Genomic DNA, 14,343 nt, shown 5'->3' with positions numbered 1-14,343 from the left:
AGTGGTTTTAGGAAGGGCTCTTGTTCTTCCTCGGTGTTCTGAGAGAACCTTGGAGTCTTGGAGCAGGGCAAAGCACATGAAGTTCCATGACCTACACCTCACAAAAAGCTTGGAAAGAATCATCAACTGGTACATGCACACAACCTGGTTTGCAGACTGTGAAGGAGCACAGTAGAGTTGCTGCCCTTAGAAGCATAGGGTTGTCCATGGAAAGAAGCCACAGTAATGGCATCAGATGCATGTTCCACAGCATTGCTCAAGAACATTTTGGTGACTCATCAAGTGAGTCAGATGGCGAAGTATGATTCCTCCTTTATGTGGTGTTGAATCGTCATCTGATACAGTGAACTAAGGAGTCCAAGTGCAATAGGAAAACACTAACAATATAAAGGTTGGTTCCTGAAAGTTCTTCGCCTTTGCTCCATACATTGATAAGTCAGAAAGCAGAATCATTGCATCATAAAGAATTTTCCATGTTATAGAATAGCAGGAGCACCAACTTCAGTATATCCACTCTCACATCCATTATTTATGCTCGGAGAGGTATTTCAAGCAAATGGGCTGTCCATCAATATCAAGTGGAAGCAGCATCAGTCCCTGAATGATGAGTGCATTTATCGATGACAGGAATTTTAGAGGAAGAAAACAAAGTCATACAGCTAATGAAAACGACAGCTGCTTGCCACAAGGAAAGCTGACTTCCTAAACCCAACGAGAGTCAGCACACAAGCTGTGGCAGATCAACTAGATGTGAGAACATTTTCATAGCAAGATCAAGCTAAAAGAGCTCTCTTCTTCCAACGGATGCAAGCATCTTGGGTTTAAGATGAAGTCTCAAGAATAAAAAGGAAAGAATTTTAGAAGAAGAAGAAGAAGAAGCATACGAACATGCTTGGATCTATAAATTCTAGCCTTTTATGCGACCTCGAAAGGCTGGCCGAGGTGCAGCAGAAAAAGTTGAGAGAGAAGAAGATCATGGAATGCTTTCACAACCGTGCAGTGGGGAACACTATCGCTGCCCACCGCACAATGCGCATGCACCACTCACAAGATCAAACAGATGTGGCAAGAGCTTGGAACAGTGCATACCATGTATAAAGAACAGCTCCGGAGTCTTCTGCATCAGTACAGTGATTGTTCATGGAGCACGCTTGAGTTATTGTCTTGCTTCCAGCTTATAGTGATCCTTCTATTTGCATCTCCAGAAGAAATCAACGGTCTGAATGATGAGCTCGGACACTTATTCTACAACTTTCCATGTCTCCCTATCAAAGCATAGTTGAAACATGCGATCTTAAGGCAATTAGTGGGATAGATTTGCTCATGCTGATCGAGTATATGCTGGTGTCATCAAACAACACAGGTAACTTGATTTGTCTTCACTGAAGATGGCGTAGCCATTCTTCTGACTGATGCAGCTGTATTGTACACCATCAGCCATATCCCAGGAGTTCCTCTGCCTGAGTTCATAAATACCAGTACCCCACAGGCTTAAACCTTTGACCCAGCCATTGCAGAAGCTAAGGCTGGTTTAAGACTCCTGCCAGTGGATTGATGCCAAGTGCCAGACAAGTCCACTCCAACCCAGGCAACCACGTCCAAGGAGTCAAACATCCCATCAACCAGCACATTCATCACAAACCAGTCATGTCATACAACTCTGAAAATTACCCAGAGCTCTCTGAAATCCTTCTTCTTTCCCTCCTTTGAAGATGCAGAGACTCGGGTTACCTATGGCCCTTGTTTTTCTACAGGTATTCACTCCAAAATCCTCAGCATTCGTTGGGACGGGTGGTGGTGGAGTCTGGTTCAATGGTAGAGGCGGTAGCACCACCGAAACACGATCATCCTACCCTCAAGATCCCAATGGCAACAGAGAGTACACAGCTCTTCAAGCTTGGAGATCAGCCATGACGGAGGACCCATATGGGATCCTTGCAACTTGGCTTGGCCCTGATGTCTGCTTTTATAGAGGTGTATTTTGCTCATACGCGCCTGAAGTCCCCATCTTTGCATCCTTCAGAGTGGTCTCAGGAATAGATCTCAACCATGCCAACCTCGAAGGTTCCTTGGTGAAGGAGCTCGCCCTGCTCGACCACCTCTCCTTTCTCCACCTCAACAGCAACAGGTTCTCAGGCACAGTCCCGGACTCCTTCAGAGAGCTCCACTACCTCTCGGAGCTGGATCTCAGCAACAACCGGTTCTCAGGCCCCTTCCCCACTTCCACGCTCCTCATCCCAAACCTCATCTACCTGGACCTCAGGTTCAACAGCTTCTCCGGCGAAGTCCCGGATGAGCTCTTCGTGAAGGACTTGGATGCCATTTTCCTCAACAACAACCAGTTCGGAGGTCAGATCCCGATGACCCTTTGGGCCTCCCCGGCCTCCGTCATCACCCTCGCTAACAATCAGTTTTCTGGGTCCATTCCATTCAACTTCGGATACATGAGCTCCAGGATCAGAGAGGTTCTCTTCCTCAACAACAAGCTGACAGGCTGCATTCCAGAGGGGGTCGGATATCTAACCGACGTAGAAGTGCTGGACTTGAGCTTCAATTCCCTCGCAGGCCATCTTCCTAGCTCGCTGTCATGCCTTTCTGAGGTTGAGGTCCTCAACATCGCTCACAACCAGCTCTCGGGGGAGTTACCGGAGCTGGTCTGTGATCTGAGGAGCCTGGCAAACCTCACTGTTGCATACAACTTCTTTTCCGGGTTCAGCCTGGACTGCGCGAGACTCTTCTTCAGGAACGTGTGGTTTGATTTCTCCGGGAACTGCATTCCTGGGAGCGACATGCAGCGGCCTCCACCGGAGTGCATGGGGATTCCGGGAGGCGGGCTTAGCTGCCTCAGGATACCCTCATCGAGGCCTTTGGCTTGCTTAGGGAGCATGGGGCAGAGGGACGGGATGAACAGGGTCCCCTACACATTTCCTTCACTTCCATAAGCTCTGTGGATCGTGACAGGACATGACTGCACGCCATAGCTGATCATTCATTGAAGGGAACAAGTTATTTGTATGCTAGTGATTCATGCTCTCTTAAAATATTTTGAGGGAAGAAGCACAGTAGTACTTTACTTGCTGCCTTTCGGTGGCTTTAGATCAAGTGTTTCGGTATTAGGAGGTTGGCACAGTAAGTACCAGCATGGTTTAGACTAATTCTAATAAGATTAACCATCCTTTACTGATGCTATCATTTCTAGTGGATGAACTCTTTATGAAGGCCACCATAGGGTGGAAGGTATGAATGTATCCTTTCTTGTTTTAGGTATCCATGACAGAACAATCAGTAATAAGCTTTCATATAGAAAGGGAGGTTGCCAAGCCTTCTGTTGCTAATTAATAGGTAATAGATGATAAGCATGACAATAAACAAAGAGGTAAACGAATGAAGACCTTGTCATTATGCCCATCATTGGCATCTCTCCTGCCACTACAAAGCACAATGACTTCTGCCTGAAACTGCTGCTTCGAAAGTCATCATCTTTTATTTCATCATGAAACCTGTATTTGCATTAGAAATAGACACATGAACGTTACCTACCAATTGCCAAGCAATCACTTGGCAGTTCATATACAACATCAATCAATCCCATGGTGAATCCTGAGACGCTGAGCCTTCGCTCCGAGAACGATGACAGGGATGAGAGGCGAATGGTATCGTCGTTATTATGAATTGAATACGTGGGTAACTCTAGAAAAGGACCATGGAATATTTTGGTCCGATCGCTGGGTGGATCCACGGAACCTCTTACCTGTTCTTTATTGGATATAGAGATGGTCTTACAAATGGGACCCATGGATGCTCCAATTAGAGGATGCCTTGCCCAAAGGACTGACTGTGCGTAGAGAATGGACGAGTATTTGTCGTCGTAGACGTCTGATTCTTTTCACGAATCTCAAGAAAAAGACCGGATTCTTACCCGTTGCGGTGATTATGAATACATTGTCAGTGAGAAGACCACGCACTGCAGACAAACACCCTAATTCCCATCCCTCTTGCGGCGTGCTCCTCGGGGTGTTTTTGCCTCGCCGTCGGTCTCTCGGCGGCGTTGTTGCTGCCGCTTGTGATTCAGATCTGCGATCTGAACTCCTCTAGATTGGTCAACTATACTTTGATTTCGAGGTATTTTTCCTGCGCTATGCCGCTCTCTTGCAAGTTGGTCGAGTTTGGGAGTGGTTCTACGTTGAAGGTGCCTCTTTTCATCTTGAGCGAACTTATTTTTTGCATCCTGAAGCAGATAATTATATTATATCTTTTCAGTCGCTGGTTATGTGTCGTACTTGGCGATATTGGTGTTTGATATGGATTACGGGTGTTCTGTTGAACTTCTAGATTGGGTTCTTGCTGCTTGTTGATGTGGGGATATGATTAAATAGATTTGATGAAAATTTTGGCTTTTCCTTTAGGAAAAATAGGCTGTGAGATCTGCAACCTAACTTTTTGTTTGTAAAGGTGGTCTTTTCATGAAAACGTTGCGGGTAGATGTGCATTTTTAGTCCTTGAAGTTATTTATTTAACTTCACATCAAGGTTCGCCGTACCGTACCGGCGTTTCGACCCGGTCTCGGTACCGATACGGTACGGTATATCGCTCGGTACACCCACGTGTACCGAGCACTGTATACTGCTGCAGTGGATCTTTGTATCGTTTGTTATGAAAATCTAGTGAAAGTTTGGATTTTTTTTTACATGTTTTTCATTAAGATATGGATCAACTTAATCATGTTGCTGATGCTAGTGGTTTGATACTTGCGTTTGATGTCAGATATTAGATGATTCAAAATTATCTATGATCTGGTTTATTTTAGGCTTGATCTGAGCTAGTTACAACTTGAGCATGATGCTAGTGGTTTCGATACTTGCATTTGATGTCAGATATTAGATGATTCAAAAGTATCTATGATCTGGTTTATTTTAGGCTTGATCTGAGCTATAGTTACAACTTGAGCATGGAAATCTAAAATCAGGCTGGTGTTCGTTTGTGTCAGCAGTTAGCTAAAGGAGAAACAATTTGTATAGTCTAATTTACTTGTAGTGCCATGTTAGACCACATTTTTATCAGTGTGGCTCAGTTATTCCATCTTGGACTTCTGTCATTTGCTACAATGTTAGGATCTCATAATTATGTCTATAATGGTTGGAATGTGTGTGTGTGTTTTGGGGCACTAATGTTTTTCTCATGATCCCCCAAACAAAGATGAAGCCGTAACTTATCCAGCAGAATTTACTTAAATATGCTAAGCAGGAAACAAGGGAATAGTCACCATCATCATCCACTGTATTTGACGATGCAATTGTTTTTCCAATGGTGTTATATGTCTTTGCAGTGATATCTTTTCTCTTTTGGCTTTGTAGGTTTTGCTTTTTACTCATTGAATAGGACAATTAACAATTTTGTGCTGCAACTGAATATGATTACTAGTATGGTGGAAAAGTTTCGTAGAGAGTTTGAAACAAGAGAATTGAATTTTGGCGTTTTGTGCACTTTTAAGATTAATTAAACAATATATTAGTACTAAGATAAAATAATGGCCATACGACCTTTCTGGGTGGAATAATCATTGGTTATCCTATTGTTCTCTTAACATATAGTTTCTAGATGTGAATTAGAGCATTTTGTTCAACAAATTTCATAAACTTGATTTAGCTTGTTTCTCTGGAGCTTCGAGTGAAAGGCAAGTTGGTAAATACTTGCTTTTCTCATACAGCTCCATACAGCAAGTTTGCCTTTCCTATAATAGCAAAATTGGGTCAAGTCCCTTTTTGCCCTTGCATCACAGTGCAAGGCAAACATGATTTTCGACTCTAGTAAACTAGTAGTTTTGTTTTTGTTCTTTGACAAGGAGTAACATTTCTTACATTGTAAAGGAAAAGTTAGAACTCTCTGATGTTGACCGTGTGAAAAAAATCTTAGCTTCTTGAAGTCACTTTCAGCACATTACTTGATAGATATTTCAACATTTATTCTCCTGTGCAAATTGGTCTGCATTATGAACTTGTTGAAGGCCAATTTACTTGGAATATTTCTGGCATTGAAAAAATATATTTTTTGTTTCTTTTGTCAAAAATCTTGTGTTGTGTGTACACTGTGATGATAGATCTCATGCGTAGATGCAAAGTGTTTTCTTAGGATGTCATTTCATTCATCATCTGGATGTGTTCCCCACTGAAGTCCAAACCATGAGATTGATGGGTTGTTTTTAGCAAGATAGATTTTGACAGAACCTTTTTTGGCATCTTTAGCAGATACAATGTCAACTGTTACATGCCCATCCAACTCCGTATTCAAATGCAGCATCAAGAAGCTGCCCTCCTCTTCCTGATAAAGAATCCTCTGTTACTTGGCTCCTTGGAGAGTATCTCAAAAGCATCCAGCCTTAAGATATCCAACTGCTTCAGGGCATCTGCCATGGCTGTCTACAAGGTCAAGCTCATTGGGCCACAGGGAGAGGAGCATGAATTTGATGCTCCAGAAGATACCTACATTCTGGACACAGCTGAGAGTGCTGGCATTGACCTGCCTTACTCTTGCAGAGCTGGGGCATGTTCTACATGCGCTGGCCAGATTGTGTCGGGTGCTGTTGATCAGTCTGATGGATCCTTGATGAATCACAGGTGGAGAAAGGTTACCCGCTGGACATGCATCTCGTATCCAAGGTCAGATTGTATTATCCACGCACACAAGGAAAGCGACCTTTATTAATCGCCCTCCATCCGTTCCGCTGCAGGGATTTCTCATGCTTATAGGTTTCGGTTGTCGCCGAGAGAATTCTTTTGGATGTCCTTTAAAAATCTCAGTACCAATGCTGATACTGTAAAGTATTGCCCTCTGAACTATTTGGTTCTGATTTGATTCAATTTTTGATCCTGCTTAATTTCTCTCTTATATCTATCTGCACAAACATGAGCTCAGGTCTTCAGATCTTGTTTGGTGTGTTGGATCTTTGCGTGCAATTGGTTAAAGCTTCGATGAATGGAATGCTTGATTGCAAACTAAATGTTGTGAAGGGTGCTCACTATTTGCCTGTTCTGTTTTGGGGGGCAATTTGTTGCAAATGTTAATGTGAAAAATGTTGGTATTAAGAATCTCCAAAAATATCTGATTAGCTGCAAGCTGGACTACCAAATACTAGATTTGTTTCCGAGACATTGTTACACGTTTTGATCCTATACCATTAACAAAAAATCCAGTGGTCATATCTTATCAATCAATGTAGTTCTGATGTGGATTTACGCCTTTTTCAATCGGATTCGGGTTTCGGCCCCTCGAGTCCCTTATCGAGTTCGGATTCGGTGTTCGGGCGGATCGATCGTTCGATCTCTCTCCAATATGATCCTTCGGCTCCCAGCCAATCGTAATTGAAGATGGACGGCCGAGAGAGGCTACGGTCCAATGCAGCGATGACGAATAGCTCACGTGCTTAGTCGCTGATCTCCGTTAACCAAGAGACGTCCCTAATATCTCTCCACCCCCTCGTCGTCTCCCCGCTGGGAAAAGAAGGGCGAATCTCGTCGCAGTCTTCGATCTAAGTTTCGGTTCTTCTGCACTATGTACCGAGCTGTGGGATCTCGTCTCAACTCCCTCAAGGTCTGTCGACCCTCCTTAATTCCTCGTTCTCTTCCCTTTCTAGATTCACCTTATGCCCTTCTCTTTTTTTCGCTTGATCTGGTCTTATAATTGTTTAACGGATCGGTAGGTTATGATGAATCGTGTTTTCCGTTTAATTTCTCTTTAATGTTTGATTAACTGTTGGGTTCAGAATAGTCGGTAATGTGATGTGTTTGATGATCGATGCAATCGCACCTGGATCTGGGAGAGATGAAATTGATGATGTACAAAAAATCCATTTTGATTTAAGTTTATGAATGAATCAGTTATGGACATCAAAGTATCTGTTGTTCTACTTGAAGTTCGAAAACTTCAAGCGATTAGAAAAGCGATAAACTTTACGAATCTTATTCTGTTATTTAATATTCTGGTACAGGAATTTTGTTAGATTAAAAAAAATCATTTTGCTTGTTAAAATTGTTTGTTATCTACAGCATCATATCGACCTTTCCTTCTGTCATACAAAAATTTCAATCTAATGTTATTATCTTGATGAAACTAGTGGATGAATTTAGTTATTCTTTTGTCACAGCGCCGATCAGATGGTGCCAGGATCTTTGGTATTGCTGCTAGATATGCAAGCACCAATATTGCCCAAAGGTCTTCTGGAGGTTTCTTTAGCTGGCTAACTGGGGGAAGTTCCAGCCAACTTCCTCCTCTAGATTTTCCACTTCCAGGCGTGTCACTTCCTCCTCCTCTACCTGATTTCGTGGAGCCAGGCAAGACAAAGATCACAACCCTTCCCAATGGCTTAAAAATTGCCTCAGAGACATCACCGGTGTGTTTCTAGTCAAGTATTCTGATAATTGCTATACTTGACCTGCTTTCTTTCACTAGTTACTGTAAACTTATCAGATTAATTTTTTCAGAGCCCGGTTGCTTCCATAGGACTGTATGTCGACTGTGGTTCCATATATGAGACACCTTCATCATTTGGTGCGACACATTTGCTGGAGCGAATGGCATTTAAATCAACAAAAAATAGAAGCCATTTGCGCATTGTACGTGAAATAGAAGCCATCGGTGGAAGTGTTACAGCATCAGGTTCCCGTGAACAGATCGGTTACACTTATGATGCTCTGAAAACATACATGCCTGAAATGGTTGAGGTTCTCATAGATTGTGTTAGAAATGCTGTTTTCCTTGACTGGGAGGTTAATGAACAGGTATTCCAAATTATGAATGCATCCTCTGCACATGGCAACTTATGATACTAAAGAGTGAACTATTTGGCTTTTTGCAATTTCAGCTTAAGAAAGTGACGGCTGAGCTAGGAGAACTCTCTCGCAATCCTCAGGGTTTGCTTTTGGAGGCTATTCATTCAGCTGCATACTCTGGTGCATTGGCAAATCCTTTGATTGCTCCAGAGTCTGCCATAAACAGATTAAATGAGACCATATTGGAAGAGTTTGTTGCTGTAAGTCAAATAAATTATCCTGTCGTGTTACCTCAATTTTTGTTAAAGATCTAGATGTGGTTTGACTATCCATGCAACATTTGCAGGAGAATTACACTGCTCCTCGGATGGTACTTGCAGCATCGGGTGTGGAACATGAGGAACTAGTATCAATTGCTGAACCACTTCTATCTGATCTTCCCAAAGTGCCTCGCCTGGAAGAGCCAAAATCTGTCTATGTTGGAGGAGAATATAGATGCCAATCAGATTCATCGGTATGTATGTCAATTGAATATGTATCTCTTGGGCATTCATCACAGTTAAATTATCTTGTTTTCTTTCTTATTTAACTTTTTTCTCAAAAATAGAAAACACATATTGCACTTGCATTCGAGGTTCCAGGAGGTTGGCACAAGGAAAAGGAAGCCATGGCATTAACAGTTCTTCAGGTTTAAGAGGCAACTTAGCTCTGCAGTTTAATATTTGGAGAGTGCATCATTTGAATCTTGTTTATCTGGCTCATGGTTTTTCCAAGAATATCATTCACATTGATATTGTATTTTCCAGATGCTTATGGGAGGTGGTGGATCATTTTCTGCTGGTGGACCTGGAAAAGGGATGCATTCTCGTTTGTGTAAGTGACCAATATTCTAAGTTATGTTGTAGTCTTATTCTGGGTTTGCTTGAAATTCCTTGATTTTCAAAAATACACTTCTTTGAGGTATGGTACCAGGATAATAATCTTGGTGCAACTTATCTGTTAAGTTTTCCAATTTTGAGTTTACAACTTCCATGATTTATTATATGCAGATTTACATGTCTTAAATCAATTCCAACAGATTGAGTCATTCTCAGCTTTCAACAGTATCTACAACCATACTGGAATTTTTGGAATTCATGCAACCACAGTAAGACACAAGAATATACATACAATTCTTTATCTTTGTCTTTATTAATTTTGCTCTTTGTTATCGTTCTTTCAAAGTTGCCATCAATTATTAGTTACATTTTTTGGTTACTTATAATGCATTTCTATCATGCACAACTCGTTGTATACATGTTTTCATTCTCAAATTTTGTTAGTGTTTACGTTTCTATCGTGCACAACTCGTTGCATACTTATAATTTTGCTCTTTGTTATCGTTCTTTCAAAGTTGCCATCAATTATTAGTTACATTTTTTGGTTACTTATAATGCATTTCTATCATGCACAACTCGTTGCATACATGTTTTCATTCTCAAATTTTGTTAGTATTTAGGTTTCATTATGTTTACTCTTTTGTTATGCTTAGCAGTATGACAAAACTGGCAACATCAACAGCTATTGCTCTCCTTAGCCATATATCTTTGTTTCTGATGTCATTGTTTGCTTCATTTGTTTAGAGTATAATTTCCTATGGCTGGCATGATAGAGCAAAATGAGGACTCACACAATGTCAGAGTGAATCTAGGATTTAGGATTACGATCGCTTGGATCAGCTTCATCAGATTGTGGGTTCATTTCCTATTGACTTCCCTTTTGGTGAAAAAACTAGACATGCATGTCTTATCTAAATATATTTAAATGCTGGATTTTTTATTGTTGAACATTCATGAATCTGTTGGGAGAAATCAGTCTTGGATAACAGAAACACAATATTTTCAAATGTTCGCTTCCGTCTCTAGTCTCAAGTTTTTTCTTTAATGTGTGAGAAGTTGCCTGAATCCACCATTTGACCATCATGAAGCAATCTTATTATAAGACTTCTGGCTTAGAACTATCTGTCAGTGAAATTTTTTTAATGTATTTTGTAGTGTTGAATTTTACACCCAACCAATGAGTGGTGGTGTGTATCCAGATACCTTTCCCACAATTCGAGAATTTTAAACTTGTTTTGGCCCTTTATGCATCCATTGTCTATTCATGTTCTGTGGCAATCTACCACCCCTAGATGGGGCCTGATGTGCCCAAGTGGCAACCCAAAAAATAATAGATGTTGGATTTTGAAGTAAAGCCTACTACAAAACCTAGCAATTTAACTTTAGTGCTGCAGCATCTCTGGTGACTGCTCGAAGCATAAATAAGAGACTTGTAAAATTATTTAATTGACTTTTTTTCTTGGTGGCAATACTCGATCCTATTTTTTTTTTTGTGTGTATTCATTTCTTTCTGTTTTACTTTGGTTGCTGGTAAACTATATATCTTATTTTCTCGATATATGCATGAATTTGTTCAGATGAGTTTCTCATCACTAAAGTGGCTTCTGTTTTGGATTAAAATTAACCTGTATTTCTATTTCATCTTCGAAGGCCAAGTGCAAAAAGAATTCTAAGTTTTCCGTTTGTGTTTGTTTAAAAGTTTTGATCTATTTATTGGCCAGTCATTTATTTAATACCTTCTTGCAGGGGCCAGAATTCGTCTCCAAGGCTGTTGATTTGGTAGCCAGAGAGCTTCTTGCAGTTGCAACACCTGGTCAAGGTTTGTGCTGTTATCTTGCTGTTGAAAATTTGTATTCAAAATTGTGACTTGTCTGATACATTTCCTTCTCTTTTTTTTTTGCAGTTGACCAGGTACAGCTTGATCGAGCTAAAGAGTCGACCAAGTCTGCAGTGTTGATGAATCTGGAATCAAGAGTACTATCCTTGTTACCATATCTATCTTTTATCATTGTTCATCTTCTTTATAACCTCATTTTCAGTTATAATTTATTTGTGTTACAGGCGGTAGTATCAGAAGACATTGGAAGACAGATTCTGACATACGGTGAAAGGTAGGTATGGGGAAATATGTCAATGACAGTGAGAAAGAGTTGGAAAATTACTTGCTGAGTGCTGGCCAGATTTATCATAAACCTTTCTGAATGCTGACTAAACTCATGATCATTTTACCTTGAACATTTGTTATCAAACTTCAAAAGTAATATACATGGTTCTCTAGTAATCCAAAGGGTTTGCTTAATGCACATGTTTCCATTTCATGAAAACATCATGTTGAAGCAAACTAATCACTTTCAATCAGGAGCAATAGAACCTCTATGCAATTGTTCATGTATTAACATGTTTTACCCTTTTATGTGTATTAACAACAACATGACTCAGTTTATTTGTAGCAACAAAACCTAAAGAGAAGATCCCTTGATAGGCCATGTCATGTCTATGTCTAATATCACTGGCATAATGATGACTAACAGAAAGAGTTAGAAGTTAGAAGTTATCTTCTTTCCATTGCAAGGTAACACACAAGTACTTATGATTTGCTTATAGTTATGTGGTAGATCTTCTCTTTTACTTGCTTTTTAGAGGCTTCATGTAGTTAAACCCAAATAACTTGGACCCAATGGGTTTTGGAAATTAACTGATTACGTGAACAAAGTCATGGTAAGAAAAGAAAAAGAAAACTATACATTATGGCTCTTGTTTAAGTTTGTTTCCTGGTCCAGTTGCTAGGGTTTGATATCAATTGTTTGCATTATGGTTACCAATCTAATATGTAAGTGGTCATATGTGGATCCTGGTTAAAATATGAATTACCACCAGGATTAATGGTACTACTGAATTTTCAAAATAATATAATGAAATAGATTTTGTTTTATGATGTTAAATCGGAGCACGAGCACAATATATTTAGCATATCATATAGTTTCGATTTTCTAAACTGCATGTGGGGGCAACTAAAATTATTTTTAGTACAATATCTGATGCTCTCTGTGTTGTTTTATTCATGGTTTCCCTGCGGCTATTGTTGAAAATTTGGCTTGGCTCCATCGGTGATGCAGGAAACCTGTTCAGCATTTTCTAAAAGCTGTTGATGAGCTTACTCTAAAAGATATAACTTCTCTTGCTGAAAAGATCATCTCATCGCCACTTACCATGGCATCATGGGGAGATGGTAAATCTCAAGTTAAATTATGGAGTGCTCACTCTACAGTTTTTTATGTATTTCATTAGAGCTAATGTGTTGATTATTCTCTTTGCAGTTATCCATGTCCCAAGCTATGAATCTGTCAGCCGAAAGTTCCACGCAAAATAAGGCTTTGATTCCTGATATGTATCTTCTCTTTGGACAAACTTAACATTCTTTAGTGCTGCACCTTGGTCATGTCCAGAGGTGGAAAATAAAGAAGAATGTCGTCAAGAAAAATCAAATCTTCACCAATAACTTGGCAAACAACTGCAGCCAGAATGCTTCTTCTCTGTTTTATTACAGAAGACTTTTTTTTCCTTTATTCTTGTACTCGGATTATGGCACAGCGAGATGATTGCGATCAGGAGTGCCGATGACATTGTTTACCAATTGGGAAGGCTGTTTCCTTGGACTATGATAAAACGGCACCCCTTATTCAACTTTCCTTGGGTTGAAATCTATGCTGTATGCTTGCTTATAGCTAATGGCATTATTAGAATAGACCTCTATTTGATATGAGCTCAGATATTGACCCGATGGGTATAAAAGCATCTGCAATTTGATCTGCAATTATCTAAAGTTGGTCAGAGGTTGGCTAAATCTGAATTGTGGACATATCTTCACTTCTCATGCTAGGCGTTGACCGATATCTCCATGACATGACCAGCCATAAACAACACAATTCATGCTGGTTGATCACTGCATGCTATGTATATCGTCTGTAATTTTCTTGAGTTGGTCAATAGATTACTTCTTACATTGTCGATCAAGAATTCTGCCTTCTGGAATGGATACAGCGTAGGTGCATGCACACCAGATGTTCTACAATGGGAAATCCACGAACGCGAAGGTCAAACGTTCCACCAGGAACTTCTCGATCTTGACATCCATCTTTGATCATTCTTGTTGAACAAAGATCGGTCATGTCAGTCAGCCAGACTGTACATGAAGCTGGTAAACTTCTCGATCTTGGCATCCATCTTTGATCATTCTTGTCGAAGAGAGATGGTCATTTCTGTCGGCAAGACTATACATGAAGCAGGTAAACAGTCAATGGTCTTGAATGCCTGGCAAGGATCCAAACCTAGGATTTGGACATGGTTATGTCAGCTGAAGACACTGTTTCCTTGTAATTGCACAGCTGCTGCCTGATTCAAGTGCAAGGATGCTCATTTACTCTGCACCTTCGCCAACATTATTATTGCTAAGAGAGAAGAAAGGAAACTTAGCTGATCGAGAGATTTCTTGGACATTAATATTTTTTGCTCCTTTTTGAGGGGATAATTGGGAGAAATGTCTTGAAGAAAAAGAAGAAATTGCCGAGAACAGGAACATTCGACGCTACTCCACGGACTCCAACATGGCCAAAGAACAATAATGCAACATAGCAAAGAAGAAACGCAATCAACCGCGATAAAGCAATCTGAGGAAGCTGAAACTTCCACTATCTAATTCA

General features: G+C 40.4%; 2 protein-coding genes and 1 long non-coding RNA gene across 3 annotated transcripts; all 3 read left to right on the top strand.

Annotated features, from left to right (window-relative positions):
• Nucleotides 1-1,429: 1,429 nt before the first annotated feature.
• LOC135679930 (leucine-rich repeat extensin-like protein 4) lies at nt 1,430-3,192 on the top strand. Its single transcript, XM_065193914.1, has one exon. The coding sequence runs from the start codon at nt 1,713-1,715 to the stop codon at nt 2,940-2,942; it is 1,230 nt and encodes a 409-aa protein (XP_065049986.1). The 5' UTR covers nt 1,430-1,712; the 3' UTR covers nt 2,943-3,192.
• A 3,327-nt stretch (nt 3,193-6,519) lies between these two features.
• LOC135678756 (uncharacterized) lies at nt 6,520-6,885 on the top strand. The gene is made up of 2 exons (XR_010515082.1): nt 6,520-6,656; nt 6,728-6,885. It is a non-coding gene; the product is annotated as an uncharacterized LOC135678756 (long non-coding RNA).
• Nucleotides 6,886-7,426: 541 nt separating this feature from the next.
• Nucleotides 7,427-13,327, top strand: LOC135678755 (mitochondrial-processing peptidase subunit alpha-like). The gene is made up of 13 exons (XM_065191892.1): nt 7,427-7,587; nt 8,141-8,386; nt 8,478-8,774; nt 8,858-9,025; nt 9,112-9,279; nt 9,373-9,453; nt 9,572-9,638; nt 9,815-9,912; nt 11,390-11,462; nt 11,547-11,617; nt 11,705-11,754; nt 12,760-12,872; nt 12,961-13,327. Exons 1-13 carry the CDS (start codon nt 7,549-7,551, stop codon nt 13,011-13,013), a joined length of 1,524 nt encoding a protein of 507 aa, XP_065047964.1. The 5' UTR covers nt 7,427-7,548; the 3' UTR covers nt 13,014-13,327.
• The last annotated feature ends 1,016 nt before the right edge of the window (nt 13,328-14,343 follow it).

The sequence above is a fragment of the Musa acuminata genome, chromosome BXJ1-7 (genome assembly GCF_036884655.1).
Source record: "Musa acuminata AAA Group cultivar baxijiao chromosome BXJ1-7, Cavendish_Baxijiao_AAA, whole genome shotgun sequence".
NCBI classification, from domain to species: Eukaryota; Viridiplantae; Streptophyta; class Magnoliopsida; order Zingiberales; family Musaceae; genus Musa; species Musa acuminata.
Note: the sequence above shows the minus strand (reverse complement) of the source record. Positions and strands in the feature narration are given on the sequence as shown.